This window comes from Coregonus clupeaformis, chromosome 7 (assembly GCF_020615455.1).
Source record: "Coregonus clupeaformis isolate EN_2021a chromosome 7, ASM2061545v1, whole genome shotgun sequence".
Classification (NCBI taxonomy): domain Eukaryota; kingdom Metazoa; phylum Chordata; class Actinopteri; order Salmoniformes; family Salmonidae; genus Coregonus; species Coregonus clupeaformis.
Genome location: NC_059198.1, coordinates 25,571,294 through 25,592,437, shown reverse-complemented (window position 1 = coordinate 25,592,437; position 21,144 = coordinate 25,571,294). Strand labels below are relative to the sequence as shown.

The window sequence follows — 21,144 nt, the reverse complement described above, 5'->3', positions numbered from 1 at the left end:
ATATATTTATTTAAATAAATAAATAAATCCTATTTAACAGGAGTCCACCCTGTTGAATTTATTTCAGCTAAGCAATGATATAAAGGAAGTGAAAATTCCAGTTCGATTCCTGTCGCTGCAAGGAAAATCATTCAATTTCCACCCCTCTTCCATACCTTGGCATTTTTTCCGACCTTAGCCTGCCTACATATTACAAAGAAGGTGTGGCCAAATACACGGTTTTTGTTCATGTAGCCTACTAGATTAGCCAGGCAGGCTGACGCGCGACCACGTACCTAGAGAGGCTACTGGATAGAATGTGAGGAGTGAATTGTCTCTTTTTTTACCAAACTTCCTCCTATGAACGCAACAGTATAACGTTACGGTGTAGCTGCAGCTGTTCATCAGTCGATTCGTACACATCCAGTGTGCAGCAGCAGGTGCGTCTCTGTAGGGTGACTACTGTATCATTGTATTATAGGCTATACTGTAATAGTAAAGTGTATTTGCACCTGTAAAGCAGACTTTTGCGATGGTGTTGTAATAGTGATTGCTGCAATGCAGTTTGCTGTTTTTACATCTAGAACTCTAAATACATCTCTTACTTTTAATAATCTCACGCATAGATCAATGCACATTGATATCAATTTCGCTGTTGCTTATGACCATTTTTTTTGTAAATAGCCTAGGTCAGCAATAGTTTACATGTAGGTTTATATGCTGAGCCAGTCAACTGGGTTCCCTGGGGAGTTTTTCACCCTAGGCTTGCACTTTTAAAAGTTCACTTCAGTGACAAATGACTAAAAAGTTAAACACAAATTGACTAGGATTTATTTGATTGATTGAAAGAAAGGAATTTTAAGTAAACTTTGAAAGTAGGAAGTATTACTATCGCAATGACAGTGAATGACCCTACACTTGTATCTGGAATTTGGTGAAGGGAAGACAGATTGATTGTAATTTCTCATGCGTTCAGTATTCAAATGTGCATTGTGACAAGTGCATAGAGAACTCGATAGTTCTGAACATCTTTGTGTCGTAGCAGAAGAGGAAGTCTCGCATTCATCCATAAATCCTTCTGATCTGTGTAGTTAATGTTTTGATTATTGGTCTTTCTGCCTTTCAGTTTGTCAGAGTGTACTTCTCAGTCTATAACTAGTCGCCATGCTCTCTACACCCACACATTTCTGTAGACAGGAAACAGGTTAATTCTGGCCTCAACGTGTGATCTGAGGAGACTTACTGTACTGTACGCTATGTGTTGATGCGGAAAGGCAGCATTAGACCGTTTGAGGTTGTATGATTGTAATAGTGTTTTTATGTACGTTTGTAAATTACATCAATTCATCCATTATAATTTGTCAATATAATTTGTCTACCAATGTTTCCCTGTATGTATCGACTTTGGTGTCTGATAGGTTAGGTGTCTCTTATCAAGTGAATGATCAAAAAGGCTTTATGTTTTTATGAGTTGCAGAGAAGTCGACCCACCTTCCGTTCCTTGGTTGTCGTACAGTGCATTCGGAAAGTATTCAGACCACTTGACCTTTTCCACGTTTTGTAACGTTACAGCCTTATTCTAAAATTGATTAAATATATTTTTTTCCTCATCAATCTACACATAATACCCCATAATGACAAAGCAAAAAGTGGTTTTTAGAAAATGTTGCTAATTTATTACAAATAAAAATGGGAAATATCACGTTTACATAAGTATTCAGACCCTTTACTCTGTAATTTTTTTGAAGCACCTTTGGCAGTGATTACAGCCTCGAGTCTTCTTGGGTATGACGCTACAAGCTTGGCGCACCTGTATTTGGGGAGTTTTGCCCATTCTTTGCAGATCCTCTCAAGCTCTGTCAGGTTGGATGGGGGGCGTCACTGCACAGCTATTTTCAGGTCTCTCCAGAGATGGTCGATCGGGTTCAAGTCCGGGCTCTGGCTGGGCCACTCAAGGACATTCAGAGACTTGTTCCGAAGCCACTCCTGCGTTATCTTGGCTGTGTGCTTAGGGTCGTTGTCTTGTTGGAAGGTGAACCTTCGCCCCAGTCTGAGGTCCTGAGCACTCTGGAGCAGGTTTTCATCAAGGATCTCTCTGTACTTTGCTCCGTTCATCTTTCCCTCGATCCTGACTAGTCTACCAGTCCCTGCCGCTGAAAAACATCCCCACAGCATGATGCTGCCACCACCATGCTTCACCGTAGGGATGGAGCCAGGTTTCCTCCAGACATGACGCTTGGCATTCAGGCCAAAGAGTTCAATCTTGGTTTCACCAGACCAGAGAATCTTGTTTCTCATGGTCTGAGAGTCTTTAGGTGCCTTTTGGCAAATTCCAAGCGGGCTGTCATGTGCATTTTACTGAGGAGTGGCTTCTGTCTGGCAACTCTACCATAAAGGCCTGATTGGTGGAGTGCTGCAGAGATGGTTGTCCTTCTGGAAGGTTCTCCCATCTCCACAGAGGAACTCTGGAGCTCAGTCAAAGTGACCATCGGGTTCTTGGTCACCTCCCTGAACAAGGCCCTTCTCCTCCGATTGTTCAGTTTGGCCGGGCGGCCAGCTCTAGGAAGAGTCTTGGTGGTTCCAAACTTCTTCCATTTAAGAATGATGGAGGCCACTGTGTTCTTAGGGACCTTCAATGCTGCAGAAATGTTTTGGTACCCTTCCCCAGATCTGTGCCTCGACACAATCCTGTCTCGGAGCTCTACGGACAATTCCTTCGACCTCATGGCTTGGTTTTTGTTCTGACATGCACTGTCAACTGTGGGACCTTATATAGACAGGTGTATGCCTTTCCAAATCATGTCCAATATCGACTATATACAGTACATGTGGTGTCATCAACCCCTGCTCCTTTCTCTAGGTGGGAGCCCATGATGCTAAAATGTGATGTTTGACCTCCAAATTATCTTGGGATTAATAAGGAAAGAACCCCATGGAACCCTCCAGTAGGTACACTTTCACTCACTCAGTCTTTGAACTCATACAGTATTTTAATTATTGATGTATACTTTGCTCTTTACTGTTTACTGTTGTTTGTCTCTATTAATCACTTGGGTAGACTGGTGTTTAGTAGTAAGAATCCCCACACATAGGCCCACTGTGTTTTAAACAGAGCTGCTATCTTGTCAAAATATGACATGTGATGTTTATAACTCTATTATTGTAGCTGTCAGTATGTCGTCAGCAGTGGAGTCCAGTATGTACACCAGTATCCGGGCCATCCTCAGACAGGCTGCCTCCTCATGCAACAAAGGTACATTATCAGTGCATACAACAATAAAAAGGAAACGATTATCACGTATCATTATGTGGCATAATTATCTGTTATAGTATATTATTAGTATTACACAATTTAATGGACTTGAGGACATTATGTGGTCAATTCAGCAGCATTGTATGACTTCCTGAAGGTATGCTGAGGTGGACTCTTCATAAGAAGGTGGAGACCCATCCGTCTAACAGTGTCTCACTGGTCAGGGTTCTGGTCAAAGAGCTGGAGAAGGTTGGTCTGCCACTACTAGAGTGTTTTGTTCTTGCAGAATGACACATGGCATGCCCTTTGTCTTCAGAAGTAGAATTGGCCATTTTAATTGTCAGTTTGTTGATGAAACCTTCCTTCATTTGTTGATTCAGGTGGAGAGGATTGACGATAAGATGCATGTCATTCCATTGCTTCACACTCTCATCTATGTTATTATTCAGGTCAGATCCATTTACCTTACCTTCATCTGAAATTACCTTGATCATAGAGTAGCTGTCCTGTATTACTGACGTCTTATTTACTGTGTTATTTCCACGTATCATATTTCTTGTGTTGAGTTCCTGGTTATCTTTATCATGCACAGAATAGTTATATTGTTCCTTGTTTGTTTTTACTTGCCAATCAGCTCTGATGTATGTATCTGATTGTGATGGCTGTTGTTTTTATTCCGGTGTATCGGCAGCAGTCTGCCCACATTCCATGTAACCTGTATCAGAGAGTGTATGAGTGCTTGAAAAGGCTGCTAACACTTCCAGAGCCCTACTGTACTATCACACTGAGATACATGAGGAGCATAAAGATGGAGCAGATCACACCAGGTACTCATCAATAGCACTTTACACTTCAGTGGCATGTACTGTAGCACAAGTACATTTGAATCATAAGAAGACAGTATACAGTTCTCCAAACATTTATCTGAGTTTCTACCTTACTCCCTTTGTTTTGCTAAAGCTCCCTCCTCTACAATAACTTCCTCCACAGGAGCTTTGTATCAGAGAAGGGTCATTGCTGAGCAGAGCCTAAGGAACAAACATTTTCCCAAGCAGGAAAGGTGAGTTTAAAACACCACTGAACACATGCCATCAGAATATATTTTACACTTCCCACTGAAGTCCATTTGTAGTCACTGAATCATTTTTAGCAACAGCTGACTCATTTAATCGTGGTTATTTCTCGTAAGGTGAGGGTGGTATTTTTTTTTGCTCTGTGTGAGCTGTGGTGGTACTTTCCCTTTCACAAACTGATGCTTGTAAATGAGGACTTTCCCCTCACCTACTATGAGGTTGTGCTGTATCCACAATAGCTGTGCTGACTGGCTGCCCCTCTGACTGTGTCCCCTGTAGGGTATTTGTGTTTGCAGACCCTGCTGTGTTCTCAGGGCCCATGTGGCAGGCGGTGAGGGCAGACCTGGAGCTGGCCAGCCCCCAAAGTGACACACTGGCAAGACGGGTGCTACTGCACACTCTGCAGGCTGGACTGGTGAAGGCCTGTCATGGCCCCATACTGACTCAAGCTCTGGAGGTGAGGGAGGTCAATGGGCTGTGATGATATGAGACGTTTGGATTAATTGATTTCATATTTGTGTGCATCAGATGGATCATGAAATCACATGTGTGCCTGCGTGTGTGCGGGCGTGCATGTGTGTGTGTGTTGCAGGATCTAGGAGAAGATGTGGAGCAGTACTTCCAGGAGGTGGTGTTAGCTGTAGAGCAGAGTATAGAGAACGGCGAGGCTGGCCGTGACCAGTACCAGACCAGGCTACAGCACATCTACAGTGACATCCTGACCTCTGCTAACCAAGGTGTGTGTAAAGGAGAATAGGTTTGGGCGGTATCCAGATATTCATATCGTCATATTGTCCTTCTCTCATCTCGGGATTTACGGTATTACCGGTGTAGTACACAATTAAACAGAAAAAAACATTGGACATCTACAGTGGGGAAAAAAAGTATTTAGTCATTTTTATTTTATTTATTTTATTTCACCTTTATTTAACCAGGTAAGCCAGTTGAGAACAAGTTCTCATTTACAACTGCGACCTGGCCAAGATAAAGCATAGTAGTGCGATAAAAACAACAACACAGAGTTACATATGGGGTAAAAAAACATAAAGTCAAAAAATACAACAGAAAATATATATACAGTGTGTGCAAATGTAGCAAGTTATGGAGGCAAGGCAATAAATAGGCTATAGTGCAAAATAATTACAATTAGTATTAACACTGGAATGCTAGATGTGCAAGAGATTATGTGCAAATAGAGATACTGGGGTGCAAAAGAGCAAAATAAATAACAATATAGGGATGAGGTAGTTGGGTGGGCTAATTTCAGATGGGCTGTGTACAGGTGCAGTGATCGGTAAGGTGCTCTGACAACTGATGCTTAAAGTTAGTGAGGGAGATAAGAGTCTCCAGCTTCAGAGATTTTTGCAATTCGTTCCAGTCATTGGCAGCAGAGAACTGGAAGGAATGGCGGCCAAAGGAGGTGTTGGCTTTGGGAATGACCAGTGAGATATACCTGCTGGAGCACAGACTACGGGTGGGTGCTGCTATGGTGACCAATGAGCTAAGATAAGGCGGGGATTTGCCTAGCAGTGATTTATAGATAGCCTGGAGCCAGTGGGTTTGACGACGAGCATGTAGTGAGGACCAGCCAACAAGAGCGTACAGGTCACAGTGGTGGGTAGTGTATGGGGCTTTGGAGACAAAACGGATGGCACTGTGATAGACTACATCCAATTTGCTGAGTAGAGTGTTGGAGGCTATTTTGTAAATGACATCGCCGAAGTCAAGGATCGGTATGATAGTCAGTTTTACGAGGGCATGTTTGGCAGCATGAGTGAAGGAGGCTTTGTTGCGAAATAGGAAGCCGATTCTAGATTTAACTTTGGATTGGAGATTCTTAATGTGAGTCTGGAAGGAGAGTTTACAGTCTAACCAGACACCTAGGTATTTGTAGTTGTCCACATACTCTAGGTCAGACCCGTCGAGAGTGGTGATTCTAGTCGGGTGGGCGGGTGCCAGCAGCATTCGATTGAAGAGCATGCATTTAGTTTTACTAGTGTTTAAGAGCAGTTGGAGGCTACTGAAGGAGTGTTGTATGGCATTGAAGCTCGTTTGGAGGTTTGTTAACACAGTGTCCAATGAAGGGCCAGATGTATACAAAATGGTGTCATCTGCGTAGAGGTGAATCTGAGAGTCACCAGCAGCAAGAGCGACATCATTGATATACACAGAGAAAAGAGTCGGCCCAAGAATTGAACCCTGTGGCAACCCCATAGAGACTGCCATAGGTCCAGACAACAGGCCCTCCGATTTGACACACTGAACTCTATCTGAGAAGTAGTTGGTGAACCAGGCGAGGCAGTCATTTGAGAAACCAAGGCTATTTAGTCTGCCAATAAGAATGCGGTGGTTGACAGAGTCGAAAGCCTTGGCCAGGTCGATGAAGACAGCTGCACAGTACTGTCTATTATCGATCGCGGTTATAATATCGTTTAGGACCTTGAGCGTGGCTGAAGTGCACCCATGACCAGCTCGGAAACCGGATTGCATAGCAGAGAAGGTACGGTGGGATTCGAAATGGTCGGTGATCTGTTTGTTAACTTGGCTTTCAAATACTTTCGAAAGGCAGGGCAGGATGGATATAGGTCTGTAACAGTTTGGATCTAGAGTGTCACCCCCTTTGAAGAGGGGGGATGACCGCGGCAGCTTTCCAATCTCTGGGGATCTCAGACGTTACGAAAGAGAGGTTGAACAGACTAGTAATAGGGGTTGCGACAATTTCGGCGGCTAGTTTTAGAAAGAAAGGGTCCAGATTGTCTAGCCCAGCTGATTTGTAGGGGTCCAGATTTTGCAGCTCTTTCAGAACATCAGCTGTCTGAATTTGTGTGAAGGAGAAGCGGGGGGGGCATGGGCAAATTGCAGCGGAGGGTGCAGAGTTGGTGGCCGGGGTAATGGTAGCCAGGTGGAAAGCATGGCCAGCCGTAGCAAAATGCTTGTTGAAATTCTCGATTATTGTAGATTTATCGGTGGTGATAGTGTTTCCTAGCCTCAGTGCAGTGGGCAGCTGGGAGGAAGTGCTCTTATTCTCCATGGACTTTACAGTGTCCCAAAACTTTTTGGAGTTAGCCACCAATTGTGCAAGTTCTCCCACTTAAAAAGATGAGAGAGGCCTGTAATTTTCATCATAGGTACACGTCAACTATGACAGACAAAATGAGATTTTTTTTCTCCCGAAAATCACATTGTAGGATTTTTTATGAATTTATTTGCAAATTATGGTGGAAAATAAGTATTTGGTCAATAACAAAAGTTTCTCAATACTTTGTTATATACCCTTTGTTGGCAATGACACAGGTCAAACGTTTTCTGTAAGTCTTCACAAGGTTTTCACACACTGTTGCTGGTATTTTGGCCCTTTCCTCCATGCAGATCTCCTCTAGAGCAGTGATGTTTTGGGGCTGTCGCTGGGCAACACGGACTTTCAACTCCCTCCAAATATTTTCTATGGGGTTGAGATCTGGAGACTGGCTAGGCCACTCCAGGACCTTGAAATGCTTCTTACGAAGCCACTCCTTCGTTGCCCGGGCGGTGTGTTTGGGATCATTGTCATGCTGAAAGACCCAGCCACGTTTCATCTTCAATGCCCTTGCTGATGGAAGGAGGTTTTCACTCAAAATCTCACGATACATGGCCCCATTCATTCTTTCCTTTACACGGATCAGTCGTCCTGGTTCCTTTGCAGAAAAACAGCCCCAAAGCATGATGTTTCCACCCCCATGCTTCACAGTAGGTATGGTGTTCTTTGGATGCAACTCAGCATTCTTTGTCCTCCAAACACAACGAGTTGAGTTTTTACCAAAAATTTATATTTTGGTTTCATCTGACCATATGACATTCTCCCAATCCTCTTCTGGATCATCCAAATGCACTCTAGCAAACTTCAGACGGGCCTGGACATGTACTGGCTTAAGCAGGGGGACACGTCTGGCACTGCAGGTTTTGAGTCCCTGGCGGCGTAGTGTGTTACTGATGGTAGGCTTTGTTACTTTGGTCCCAGCTCTCTGCAGGTCATTCACTAGGTCCCCCCGTGTGGTTCTGGGATTTTCCTTGTGATCATTTTGACCCCACAGGGTGAGATCTTGCGTGGAGCCCCAGATCGAGGGAGATTATCAGTGGTCTTGTATGTCTTCCATTTCCTAATAATTGCTCCCACAGTTGATTTCTTCAAACCAAGCTGCTTACCTATTGCAGATTCAGTCTCCCCAGCCTGGTGCAGGTCTACAATTTTGTTTCTGGTGTCCTTTGACAGCTCTTTGGTCTTGGCCATAGTGGAGTTTGGAGTGTGACTGTTTGAGGTTGTGGACAGGTGTCTTTTATACTGATAACAAGTTCAAACAGGTGCCATTAATACAGGTAACTAGTGGAGGACAGAGGAGCCTCTTAAAGAAGAAGTTACAGGTCTGTGAGAGCCAGAAATCTTGCTTGTTTGTAGGTGACCAAATACTTACTTTCCACCATAATTTGCAAATAAATTCATAAAAAATCCTACAATGTGATATTCTGGATTTTTTTCCCTCAATTTGTCTGTTATAGTTGACGTGTAGCTATGATGAAAATTACAGGCCTCTCTCATCTTTTAAGTGGGAGAACTTGCACAATTGGTGGCTGACTAAAGACTTTTTTCCCCCACTGTATTACCATAATGCTAGCAAAGCACAATTAATAGCGAATTTCCATGAAGGCTGCTAGCTAAATATGCTAACGAGCGCAAACGAAAATAAACAAATTGCAAAGACAGGCAATCCAGCTCATAAAGTTATACATATATAGGTAGGAGCTACCGAATGTCATTTTTGGTGAGTTTGGACATTTACAAGCGAATGTGAACGAGAGACATTGTGCAAATGAGCAAAGTTTTGATGCGTGCTTGTCTGAAGGAAGAACAGCACTGGCTCTGGAGCAGCATGTGTACACACTGTTTCTGTGTGGAGTCTGGAGTCTCTAGGGCAACGGGCCTGCCTGTTCTGCTCGGAGAAGAGGGAAGGAGTAGCAGACAGCCAAGAATGTAGAGGAGAAAAAACGCAAGGAAATCAAGATAACATTGGCAGCTGTACAGATTTCTCAGACACGGCAGAAAGCTATCATATGATGCCCTGTCACCTTATTAATTCAGCCACTTACTTAGATAACTTACTTAGACATGGGGCGGCGCACAATTGGCCCAGCGTCGTCCAAAGGTAGGGGAGGGTTTGGCCGGCAGGGATGGCGTTTGCAATGCCAGGGTTGTGGGTTCGATTCCCATGGGGGGCCAGTATGAAAAATAAATAATGTATGCACTCACTAACTGTAAGTCGCTCTGGATAAGAGCGTCTGCTAAATGACTAAAATGTAAATGTAATAACTAGCAAGTTAAACTTAGGGGTCGCGTTAAAGAAGAATTCTGCATTTTTCACGAAAAAAATATAAAACGTATAAGAAACACCTTGCTGCGTTTTATAAACGCAGATCTAAAATGCTTCTTATTGTAATTTCTGCTCGGCATCAGACTAATTCTGTGCTTCAGTTGCACTCCACTCGGATGAGAATTCACCAACGGGCATTCTATCAGCAGACAGCGCTCTGACTAATGTGGAGCTACTTTTCTCCGGTACTTTTTAGTGTAGCCAGACTACTTTTCTCCTGTAAAATGCTAGATTAACTTTAAGCAAAACATTAGGAAATGTAGCTGGCTACATTCTTTCTATGATAAACATTAGAAATATGATGGCCATGCATCATTTTTGAAAAAAAAACCTTGCTTTTTCATATTAAGCTCATTTACTTGTGTGGCTGCCAGCCAAATAGCGTTTCACTTCTGTTGTCATTTGATAAAAAATTAAGCTATTTTCTGCCGAATGTGTTACACTAATGTATTTTCTGTGAAGGAAAACTATAGTTACACGCCCCTGATCACTCTATTGAAGCAAAAAAACACTGTTGACTTTCAATATAAAATATAATACCCCTGTGAGTACTCAGCTGGACTGATCTGCTCCCGCTTTCTCCCATTATGCTATTTACAAATAAACACGTGACTGGCTTAACTGTTCTGGGGAACTACGGTAAGCTTCATAATGTAAAATAGTGTGACAGCTGAAATGAAATACGCAATCTGCTTTATCTCTTAATGTATTGCACAAGTTGACTGCAGGTATTTACTTAAAGAGTAGCTACAAATATTATTTATTTGTGAAAAACTTCAAAGAAATAGTTTAAACGTTATTGACTGTATTGAAAAAACGATCCCGTGGCTATTTCCAAATACCCCAGCATACGGTATATACGGTATACCACCCAAGCCTAGAGGAGAATAATGAAAGAGATTTGCTGACTGTGACAAACAGGATATTCACTGTTTATTGTGTTATGTTCACTCTCTCTCTGTTCAGACCCAAAGGCCCGGGGCTCTCTTTCTAACACTCCATTGCCCTCTCCAAAGATTCACTTCCACCTGTGGACAAACGAAGAGGAGCTGTGTGAGTCAACATTAGAGAACCTTAGTCTCTAGGCCATTATAAAGACTTGAGAATACTGTCAAATCAGACTAATAGATAGTTTGGCAATCTTGAATCTTTCATATTTTTATATAGGGAATGAGCTGGTGAACTTCACCCTAAACGTTTCCCCTTCTGAGCGGAACTCTATGTACCAGGAGGAGGAAGAGGAGAAGGATGTGTCCAAGAGGGGTTCCCTCCTGTCTGTTGACAGTGGAATAGAGAAGGACCTGTCTGACATGGAGGAGCGGGAACAGAGCAAGCTATTCACCCGGTCACGGTCACCGGGTTTCAGAGGGAGAATGAAGCCGGAAGACAAAATGGCGCTGGTGCAGGAAAACATCAAGGGGCCCACCAGTAGCACCCCTCTCCCTAAAGAGGAGGGGAACCATACAGCACGCATAGTGGTGATGGGAGACGACAGGGTGCTGGGGAGACTGGCCAAGGCGTATCACTCCATCCGGTAGGAAGTACTTCTACTGTCCCTTAATGTCCCTTAATACATAGTTAGCTTTATCTTGGCCAGGTCGCAGTTGTAAATGAGAACTTGTTCTCAACTGGCTTACCTGGTTAAATAAAGGTGAAAAAAAAAAAGATTACATTTTTTTTTTCCTCATACAATTTTTATCCAAAGCGACTTAAAGTCATGCGTACATACATTTTATGTATGGGTAGTGCTGGGAATTGAACCCACTATCCTGGCGTTGCAAACACAATGCTCTACCAACTGCGATACAGAGGTCTACACTGTAATACACTATAATTTTGTCATTTAGGAATGTGTGTGAACTGTTTTACAATGTGCATTGCTTTTGTGTACAGAAAAAAGGAGGCAAAACATCTCATCTTGACCAAGAGAGTGAACCTACAGATATACTACATCCCTGTCACTGATGAGCCCATCGTCAATTCACCTGTGAGCAATAATCCAGTCCAAAATCAAATAATACCAATAATGTAAAATAAACATCCATCTCATGCTGCACATGTACAGTAACCGGTATGATTTGATAGGTTAAGGAACCACAGTCTTTTTCTGTTTTTCAGGGAAGCACATCACAAGTTGGAGACAGGTTGTCTCTAGCCTCGTTCTTAGGAAGGGTTGATCCCTGGTACGAGAGCAACATCAACAGTTTGGGAGCCATGATTCCAAAGCTGGCGGAAACGGTGATGATTACTACTACATGCATTGTTTCATAAAGTAATCACATGGTCTAATTCTGATCATGATTATCCAGAAAGATCCATCAAATAGTGATAGGATACCTAAATGGAAAGGGGTTTTAAGAGAGAAATAGACATCCAGTCATGTCACAGTGAGACCTAATACTGTGTCTACTATGTGCCATTGCAGCAGTCCAGTCACAGCAGGTCATCAGAACCCAACCGATTCCTTGTGGATGTCCTCTCCTACTACCTTCGCTGTGGCCTACAGCCTGTCCACTTCACACTCTACTCCGTCAAGGTCAGGCCCCTGAGATACATCCACATGTTATAGTCACACGTGTGTGTGTGTGTGTGTGTGTGTGTGTGTGTGTGTGTGTGTGTGTGTGTGTGTGTGTGTGTGTGTGTGTGTGTGTGTGTGTTAGCAGCAGGATGATACACAAACATATGGCTGCCCATGAATAGTTCATACTTAAGAGTTCATAGCCCAGAATAACATAATTATTACGGTTTTCATCAGGGGTTAAATTGGGAATTCGGAGGTTGGGAAGCCCTATTTGATGGATGGGGGGGATTAAGGTTGGAGTTTAAGTTATGGTTAGGGCTGGAGCTAAAGTTAGGATTAAGTTTGTGGTTGAGGCAAGGTTTAGGGTTGAACCAGAATGTGGACGTAAAGCTAGGCTTAGGGTTGAACTGGGATGTGGACATGAAGCTAGCATTATGGTTAGGGTTGAGGTTTAGGCTTGAACTGAGATGTGGACATGAATCTAGGGTTAGGGTTGTGGTTGTGGTTGAGGCTAGGTTAAGGGTTTAACCAGGATGTGGACATTAATCATTTGACCCAAGGTGCAGGAGCCCTGCTTCGAGTAGCTCCGGCTCAATTTAACCACTTTTTATCATTAAGAAAAAAACAGAACACAATTTCTCCCTAATTTCAGCTTGTTCTTGTTGCCCTGTTGTGTTTTTAGATATCTGTCTCTGGCCAGACTGGCAGCCCTGTGGAGGAGGTGTTTGTGTCCCACCTGGAAGCAGAGTTCCCAGAGTTTAAAACCCTCAGAGAAAATTTGAGACAAGGTACTGTTGTCAAAACTGTGAATGCAGCCTGAACCGTGTTGTAAGGACAGGGACAGAAACTATCTGGTCCTGTTATTGCTTCTGTTGGTGATTGTCATAATGTCTCTGTGCAGAGAGATCTAGTAGGCGACGAACAAGGAAGCCACTTGGAACCTGTGGAGCGATGGTTTCTGTGAATTACAGTAAGGTACTTTCTGAAGGCTTTCTTCCCTATTTGTGTTATACAATATGTGGTTAGTGGTTAGTGAATGTGTTCCTGCTTGTTGAGTGTAGTCACAGTATCACTGTAATCATTTAGGAACAAGTGGTACACTTTTAAATGAAAAGTAACAACTATGGAAATATCTAGATATCCTTTAAGTCCGTATGGCATAATGTCTTAACTACAGTACCAAATGTGTTTGTGTCTCATATACTTTCTGCAGGTCTCCTTGAGCAAACAAGAGGTTGTTAAGGGAATGTCAGTGATGACATGTGGAGTGGTCATCAGTGCAATATCACCCAATGAAACAGAAGGTTTGCATTAAAACATATAGTAACTACCTAGCTGTTCTCAATGGCAACTTGGTTTCATTACCTCAAATCAACAATTTGTCATCCCTACTTTCCCTAGGTCTTGATTTCCTCACTGTCAATTTTGACAGCACAAATCCAAGATGCTGCGCGGTAAGGATAATTCTGAATGTGTGATAATAAATAATTGAGACCCCAGTAACACCATATTGAAAAGTACTAAAACTGTCAGTCAGGCAACACACTGCCTGATGTGGTTTCTTGATCTTATCCTCATGTCTCACCTCCAAAGTAGATTATTGATTAATGCAATTATATATAATGGTAGAGGTTTGATTTGAGCCCATAAATGCAAAGAGGGTAGGCATACAGTATGTACTGGAATTTGGAGTTACATCCCACAATGATTTTTGCTCCCAACCTATCAGGATATGTAATTTTACCCTGCTGTGTTGACAGGAGATCAGAACCCAAAACATTAAACTCAGAATCCTGGAGGATAAGACCTTCACTGTCTGTCTGGACAAAGACTGTCGCAGGAAATACACACATGTCCAAAGGTCAGCGATAACACTCATCAGCAATATAATGCCATGATGCTCTACCATCTCTACTATTGATCAATACTATACAGTAGTTTTTTGGTTGTCTTTTACAGAGAATTTCCCTGTGCTCAAACTGTAATAACTAAGTAACTAACACTCTTTTACAGCATTGAGATCTCTCCATGCTTGGATCCAGGGTATTGCCTCCAGACAAGTAACAAGTCCAATTTCAGTGTGGGAGAGGAGTGGGAGGCGGGGCTGAGCAGGTACTTGTGCAAGATCCTGCCTCTGCCAATCAACACCTTCACTGGCATCAACCACTGAGGGGATTTGATTATTTGGCCTGGGCTCCGGCCCGGGCTCCCTCCCGGGCGTGAGCCAGGTGCCCCGCTCTGGCCAACGGCGAAGGAAGCTAAAAACAAAAGTGACGCAGGTTAAACATGTGGAGTAATGAGTAGGATTCTGTGTTTTCACATGCAAAAGGGATTTATTTTGATAAAAAAAACACTTTATCTTCCCAATGAAAACTAGTTTGAAAATTCTAACATATATTTTATGAAAAAGAGATGTTGTTTGTATTTTTGGGGGTATTTTATTAGGATCCCCATTAGCTGTTGCAAAAGCAGCAGCTACTCTTCCTGGGGTCCACACAAAACATGAAACATGGCATAATACAGAACATGAATAGACAAGAACAAGTCAAGCACAGAACTACGTCAAATTCTTTTTTTTTTTAGGCACACGTAGCCTACATATCAGTACATACACACAAACTATCTAGGTCAAATAGGGGAGAGGCGTTGTGCCGTGAGGTGTTGCTTTATCTGTTTTCTTTAAACCAGGTTTGCTGTTCATTTGAGCAATATAAGATGGAACGGAGTTCCATGCAATAATGGCTCTATATAATACTGTATGCTTTCTTGAATTTGTTCTGGATTTGGGGACTGTAAAAAGACCCCTGGTGGCATGTCTGGTGGGGTAAGTGTGTATGTAAGAGCTGTGTGTTTGACTATGCAAACAATTTGGGATTTTCAACACATTAATGTTTCTTATGAAAAGAAGAAGTGATGCAGTCAGTCTCTCCTCAACTCTTAGCCAGGAGAGACTGGCATGCATAGTATTTATATCAGCCCTCTGACTACAATGAAGAACAAGACGTGCCACTCTGTTCTGGGCCAGCTGCAGCTTAACTAGGTCTTTCCTTGCAGCACTCGACCACACAACTGGACAATAATGAAGATAAAACTAAACTAGAGCCTGCAGAACTTGCTTTTTGGAGTGTGGTGTCAAAAAAGCAGAGCATCTCTTTATTACGGACAGACCTCTCCCCATCTTTACAACCATTGAATCTATATGTTTTGACCATGACAGTTTTTACAATCTAAGGTAATGCCAAGTAATTTAGGCTCCTCAACTTGTTCAACAGCCACACCATTCATTACCAGATTCAGCTGAGTTCTAGAACTTGGGGAATTATTTGTACCAAATACAATGCTCTTAGTTTTAAAGATGTTCAGGACCAGTTTATTACTGGCCACCCATTACAAAACAGACTGCAACTTTGTTAAGGGTTTTAGTGACTTCATTAGCTGTAGTTGCTGATGGGTATATGGTTGAATCATCAGCATACATGGACACACATGCTTTGTTTAATGCCAGTGGCAGGTCATTGGTAAAAATAGTAGAGGGCCTAGAGAGCTACCCTGCGGTACACCACACTTTACATGTTTGACATTAGAGGAGCTTCCATTAAGGAAAACCCTTTGAGTTCTATTAGATACAGTGCGTTCGGAAAGTATTCAGACCCCTTCCCTTTTTCCACATTTTGTTACGTTACAGCCTTATTCTAAAATGGATTAAATAAATAAAAATCCTCATCAATCTACACACAATACCCCATAATGCCAAAGCTAAAACAGGTTTTTACAAAATATTAGCAAATGTATTACAAATAAAAAACAGAAATACCTTATTTACATATGTATTCAGACCCTTTGCTATGAGACTCGAAATTAAGCTCAAGTGCATACTGTTTCCATTCATCATCCTTGAGATGTTTCTACAACTTGATTGGAGTCCACCTGTGGTAAATTCAATTGATTGGACATGATTTGGAAAAGCACACACCTGTCTATATAAGGTCCCACAGTTGACAGTGCATGTCAGAGCAAAAACCAAGCCATGAGATCGAAGGAATTGTCTGCAGAGCTCCGAGACAGGATTGTACCAAGGCACAGATCTGGGGAAGGGTACCAAAAATGTCTGCAGCATTGAAGGTCCCCAAGAACACCGTGGCCTCCATCATTCTTAAATGGAAGAAGTTTGGAACCACCAAGACTCTTCCTAGAGCTGGCTGCCCGGCCCAACTGAGCAATCGGGGGAGAAGGGTCTTGGTCAGGGAGGTAACCAAGAACCCGGTGGTCACTCTGTCAGAGCTCCAGAGTTCCTCTGTGGAGATGGGAGAACCTTCCAGAAGGACAACCATCTCTGCAGCACTCCACCAATCAGACGAAAGCCACTCCTCAGTAAAAGGCACATGACAGCCCACTTGGAGTTTGCTAAAAGGCACCTAAAGAACTCTCAGACCATGAGAAACAAGATTTTCTGGTCTGATGAAACCAAGATTGAACTCTTTGGCCTGAATGCCAAGCATCACGTCTGGAGGAAACCTGACACCATCTCTACGGTGAAGCATGGTGGTGGCAGCATCATGCTGTGGGGATGTTTTTCAGCGGCAGGAACTGAGAGACTAGTCAGCCTAAGTTTGCCCACTTTGCCAATGAAGTAATCATTAAAATAATTGGCAACATCAAATGGTTTTGTGCTGAATAAGCCATCTGATTTGATGAGTTGAATTTGTCTTTCTGCCCATAATTTCATTTAAATTATTCCAAAGTGTTTTTGCATCATTCTTTATATCATTAATCTTGGCTTCATAATACAGTTTCTTCTTATTTTTTGTTTGTTTAGTCACATCATTTCTCAATGTGCAGTAAGTCAACCAGTCAGATGTGCAGCCAGATTTATTAGCCACTCCTTTTGCCCCATCTCTTACAACCATACATTTTTCCTCATCAATCCGTGGAGCCTTAACAGTTCTAACAGTCAGTTTCTTAACAGGTGGTTGTTTATCAATAATTGGAAGAAGCAATTTCATAAAGTGCAGTGTCTGGATGCTCCTTATTAATCACATCAGACCAACAAATATTTTGAACATCATCCACATAAGAGTCACAGCAAAATATTTTGTATGATCTCTTATCCACTATTTTAGGCCCAGCTTTTGGAACTTTGGCTTTCCTGGATATAGCCACTATATTGTGATCACTGCATCCAATGGGTACGGATACAGCTTTAGAACAAAGTTCTACAGTATTAGTAAAAATGTGATCAATACATGTGGATGATCTTGTTCCTGTAGTGTTTGTAAACACCCTGGTTGTTTGTTTCTGAATGATGCAACATGCTGTCTAGTAGACAACATGACAGAGCAGGGCAGATTACTGTTCGAGTTGAGAATTGCGCTCCTCGCTCACCACTTTTGCCCATTCACGTCATGGGCCATAGACCGGTGCACCGTGGTCCAGCTTAATCGATGCCAATGCCTAGTAGTGTGGGTGGGGTTCAACAGGCACAGTAACATTTTTAGAGCTGTCACTCCTGTCTACAAAAGTGCAGCTATATTCTTGAAACACAACTAACTTTTGTAATTTTCTGTAACACAGCAGATTGACTGTATAAAAGACATGTTCAGCAGTTGTATATTTCCTTGCAAATTCCAGATGGACAGTCCAGTGAATTGTTGATGTTTTGAATGTATTTAATCTGGACTACTTTCTACAGTGCTTGTTTGCAATAAATGTACTGTTTACACTATGCTATTAAAGGAAGGCACTGTGTTATTAATCACAGAGGAAATTACTTCTTACATCTTACCCGATTCAAATGTTTAGAATGAAGAACATATTTTTGACTGTGTGACTTTTTTGTATGAATAAACTATGAGTTCATTGAATCATGTAGCACTGGACAAACTCACCACCTGAGCTGGGTGTTTTTTTTCCCTGTCTCGTGCAGTTGTCATCCTCATGCCCTGAGGGCGCTGCAGACAAACAGATTAATACGTGCAAGGTGTGTACCACAACTTTGCTTTTTCCATTTACAGAGAGGTGATAACAGGTGGTTATGCTCTCGTGACAACTGTCAAGAACGATATAAGAGACGTAAAAGGTCAGAGCCAAAATGACCGAGCACAAAGTATAACCATACGTTAATTAAAGTCTACGGATAAGTTGTGTAAAACAGTTTACTGTAAAAAATTACGTGGACATGGACGGAGTGGACATGCCTCTGTTGAAACGGGTGCATCGACTAGCCTCAAACACGCCAGCTGCGCTGAAAATGGAATTAATCGTTTAGACGTTAAGCCATTGTAGCCTACTGATGTTAGTGGTTGATGTTTTTGGCTCTATTGAATTAGGTTACAGTTTTTTATTGAAGTTTTGATTAGGTGCATATATGGCCGAGTATATCTTTATTTTCAGTGATTTGTCATTCTTATAATATAGGCATTTGTTAAAGATAAATAAAAACAAATATGATCACATCCTCAATGTTAAATATGATTGCTATGTATCTATACTTGATTTTAAGCTATATTGCATTATTTTCCAGGTATTCAAACATTAACCAAATAGTAAATGTACATTTATGAAAAATGTAAGCACTCACTAACTGTAAGTCGCTCTGGATAAGAGCGTCTGCTAAATGACTAAAATGTAAAATGTTAGCTACTGTTTGAAATATGTTTATAATTATTTCTCTACATATTATTCGTATGTATTCACAGTGCGTGCTCTGTATGAAGATATTCTGTGAGTCAGCAAGTTCACTTGGCTGGCAGCCATGAAGAGGAACAAGCAGATAGACATTAAGGGTGCTCTAGCCCTCGCCAGCACCTTCCACTTCCTGTATTCTTGTGCCAGAGCCTGCATCCTCCCCTTCCTCACCCTGTACCTCAGATACCTGGGCCTCACTCCCTCCATGACAGGCCTTCTCATGAGCACCAAGCATCTCATCTCCCTGGTCTGGAGCCCTCTGGACAGCTTTCTGGCCAGACACTACAACAAGAGGAGGGCAGTGATTACGGGGTCTCTGGTCTGTTCAGCACGGGCAGCCCTCGTCCTCCTGCTCATCCCATCCACAGGCGTCGAGATGCTGACCAGTCACTGCAACATCTCTCACCTCAGTGTGAGCCCCACTGAAGAGCTGAGTGATGATGTGCCTGTTTTTGGCAGTGTAATGCCTACCACACACACTACCTCTGTATCCCAGTCAGCAGCACATGAATCTTCACCTACAGAGACAACCGGTGACACTGTGTCTTCCCCTGTTTCAGTGAGCGAAGCCACAACCTACACACTCCAGCAGCAACGTTCCAACAATGTGACTTCTCAATGGTCACAAGTGAATGTATCTGTGGCCAACCGCAGTAAAGGAGGGGAGAGCAATGGCTCAGAGTCCCACCACAGTGCCTCCAACACTTCACCCACAGTGAGGAGGGTCAGGAGGTCAGGAGAAGCAGCAGCAGAGGGAGAAGGACGAGGCCCGCTTCCAGTTCCTGGGCAGCCTCCAAGTTATGGACGTCCAGCACCAGCTCTTCTTCATGCTCCTCATCGTGGTGTCGCTATGGGAGCTGATGGCCGCCCCGCTGGAATGGACTGTGGACGATTGGCTGTATGAGTACTTGGATTTTGTGGATGCCTCTGATCGCTATGGTAGCACAGGGGTGTGGGGGCTTCTTGGGGCAGCGTGTGGGGTGGGTGGTGCAGGACTGCTGGTGAGCCACCTGGACTGCCTCATTGGCTCACACACACCCAGGAGCGCTGTCCACTTCTACTCCTATGCAGCTCTGACAACCCTGGCCGTGCCTGTGGTATCCTTCCTGCCCCTCTACCTAAACAAGAAGCGTAGTCGCTCCACTGGGCTCTTCAAAGCCTTACAGCTGGTGCGAGGGGACCTCCGGGCCCTGCTGTGTGCTGTCACTGCCTTCCTAATGGGGTTGGCGGGGTCTGCGGTGGATGACTTCCTGCTGGGGCAGATGCAGGACCATGGGAGCAGCGAGCTGCACATGGGCCTCTCTTTAGCCTTAGCGGTGCTCTCCCGGGCTGCCTTCCCTCTGCTGAGTGGCCAGGTGTCAAAGCTCCTGAGCCCAGGCAGGGTGCTGCTGGTGGGGACGGCCTGCCTGGCCCTGCAGTGCCTCTACTACTCCTTCCTGTGGGGCCCCTGGGCTGCACTACCTGCCCAGGTGCTGAGCTGCTTCAGCAGTGGTGGGCAGTGCAGATGAAGTGCGAGGACGTGGCCACGCCGGGCATGGAGAGGAGCTTGAGGAGGGTCTACCAGGCCCTCTCTCTGGACCTGGGGGCAGGGCTGGGCAGCTTGGCCGGGGGGTTTGTTGTCCACAGGTTTGGGGTATCTGTGCTATTCAGAGGGGTGGTGGTGATTCTGCTCCTGTGGTGCCTGTTTCTGCCACTGCTCCAGTGGAAAGCTACTCCCGCCTCCTCACTGCTGACACCAGTGAAGTGGAGCAGGAGAGAGACTGGCTGGAGAAAGCCATGGAGGATGACAAGAGCAATAATAACACGGGCAGAAGAATAACTCATTAGCCCTACAGTACAATATGCAACACAATGGGAGCAGGACACCACCACTTACTGACATGTCGCTCTTCATTTAGTCTGCCTTCTTGCTGCTCTACAAACTGCTAAGTGAATCCGTCCTTGGCTGGTTTAATTGAAAACCAAGTATTGCTTTTTAATTCTCATTACTGCAGCTTTATTCATTTAGTGCTAATGCTCTGGCATTCCCCACCTGCCCAGAAGACGTTTAACATTCTTCAGTTAAACTAAGCACATGGACTGCAAGCCTCACTATTACACTGGAGGTTGATCCACTGTGAATGCAGAGTGATGATAAACTGTAATTTGCATAAGCTATAAAGAAACTCTGGATAGCAAATAACGGAGAAGAATTAGGTGTGGGCAGGTGACTGAGTAACTGTGCGAGTGCTT

General features: G+C 43.5%; 1 protein-coding gene and 1 pseudogene across 5 annotated transcripts; both read left to right on the top strand.

Moving 5' to 3' along the window:
* The first annotated feature begins 277 nt into the window (after positions 1–277).
* LOC121570393 (phosphoinositide 3-kinase regulatory subunit 6) lies at positions 278–14,861 on the top strand. 5 transcript variants are annotated; one of them, XM_041881851.2, is made up of 20 exons: positions 279–419; positions 2,840–2,924; positions 3,146–3,232; positions 3,390–3,481; positions 3,613–3,681; positions 3,927–4,059; positions 4,223–4,292; positions 4,585–4,762; positions 4,898–5,042; positions 10,674–10,760; positions 10,875–11,241; positions 11,601–11,694; positions 11,826–11,945; positions 12,133–12,243; positions 12,911–13,016; positions 13,130–13,203; positions 13,442–13,532; positions 13,630–13,682; positions 13,989–14,089; positions 14,242–14,861. In XM_041881851.2, exons 2-20 carry the CDS (start codon positions 2,912–2,914, stop codon positions 14,396–14,398), a joined length of 2,148 nt encoding a protein of 715 aa, XP_041737785.1. In that variant the 5' UTR covers positions 279–419; positions 2,840–2,911; the 3' UTR covers positions 14,399–14,861. The 5 variants fall into 5 exon arrangements, 4 of the variants coding, with proteins under 4 accessions (XP_041737785.1, XP_041737783.1, XP_041737786.1 ...); XM_041881849.2 differs by having other exon boundaries at positions 3,924–4,059; XM_041881852.2 differs by having other exon boundaries at positions 2,840–2,928; positions 3,924–4,059.
* A 4,111-nt stretch (positions 14,862–18,972) lies between these two features.
* LOC121568640 lies at positions 18,973–20,739 on the top strand (annotated as a pseudogene).
* The last annotated feature ends 405 nt before the right edge of the window (positions 20,740–21,144 follow it).

What these genes read in the sequence shown, in the direction of transcription:
- LOC121570393 (XM_041881849.2), top strand. An exon ending in CCTGACCTCTGCTAACCAAG is followed by an intron (nt 5,043 to 10,673) that starts GTGTGTGTAAAG and finishes CTCTCTGTTCAG; the next exon opens with ACCCAAAGGCCCGGGGCTCT. An exon ending in AAGGCGTATCACTCCATCCG is followed by an intron (nt 11,242 to 11,600) that starts GTAGGAAGTACT and finishes TTTTGTGTACAG; the next exon opens with AAAAAAGGAGGCAAAACATC.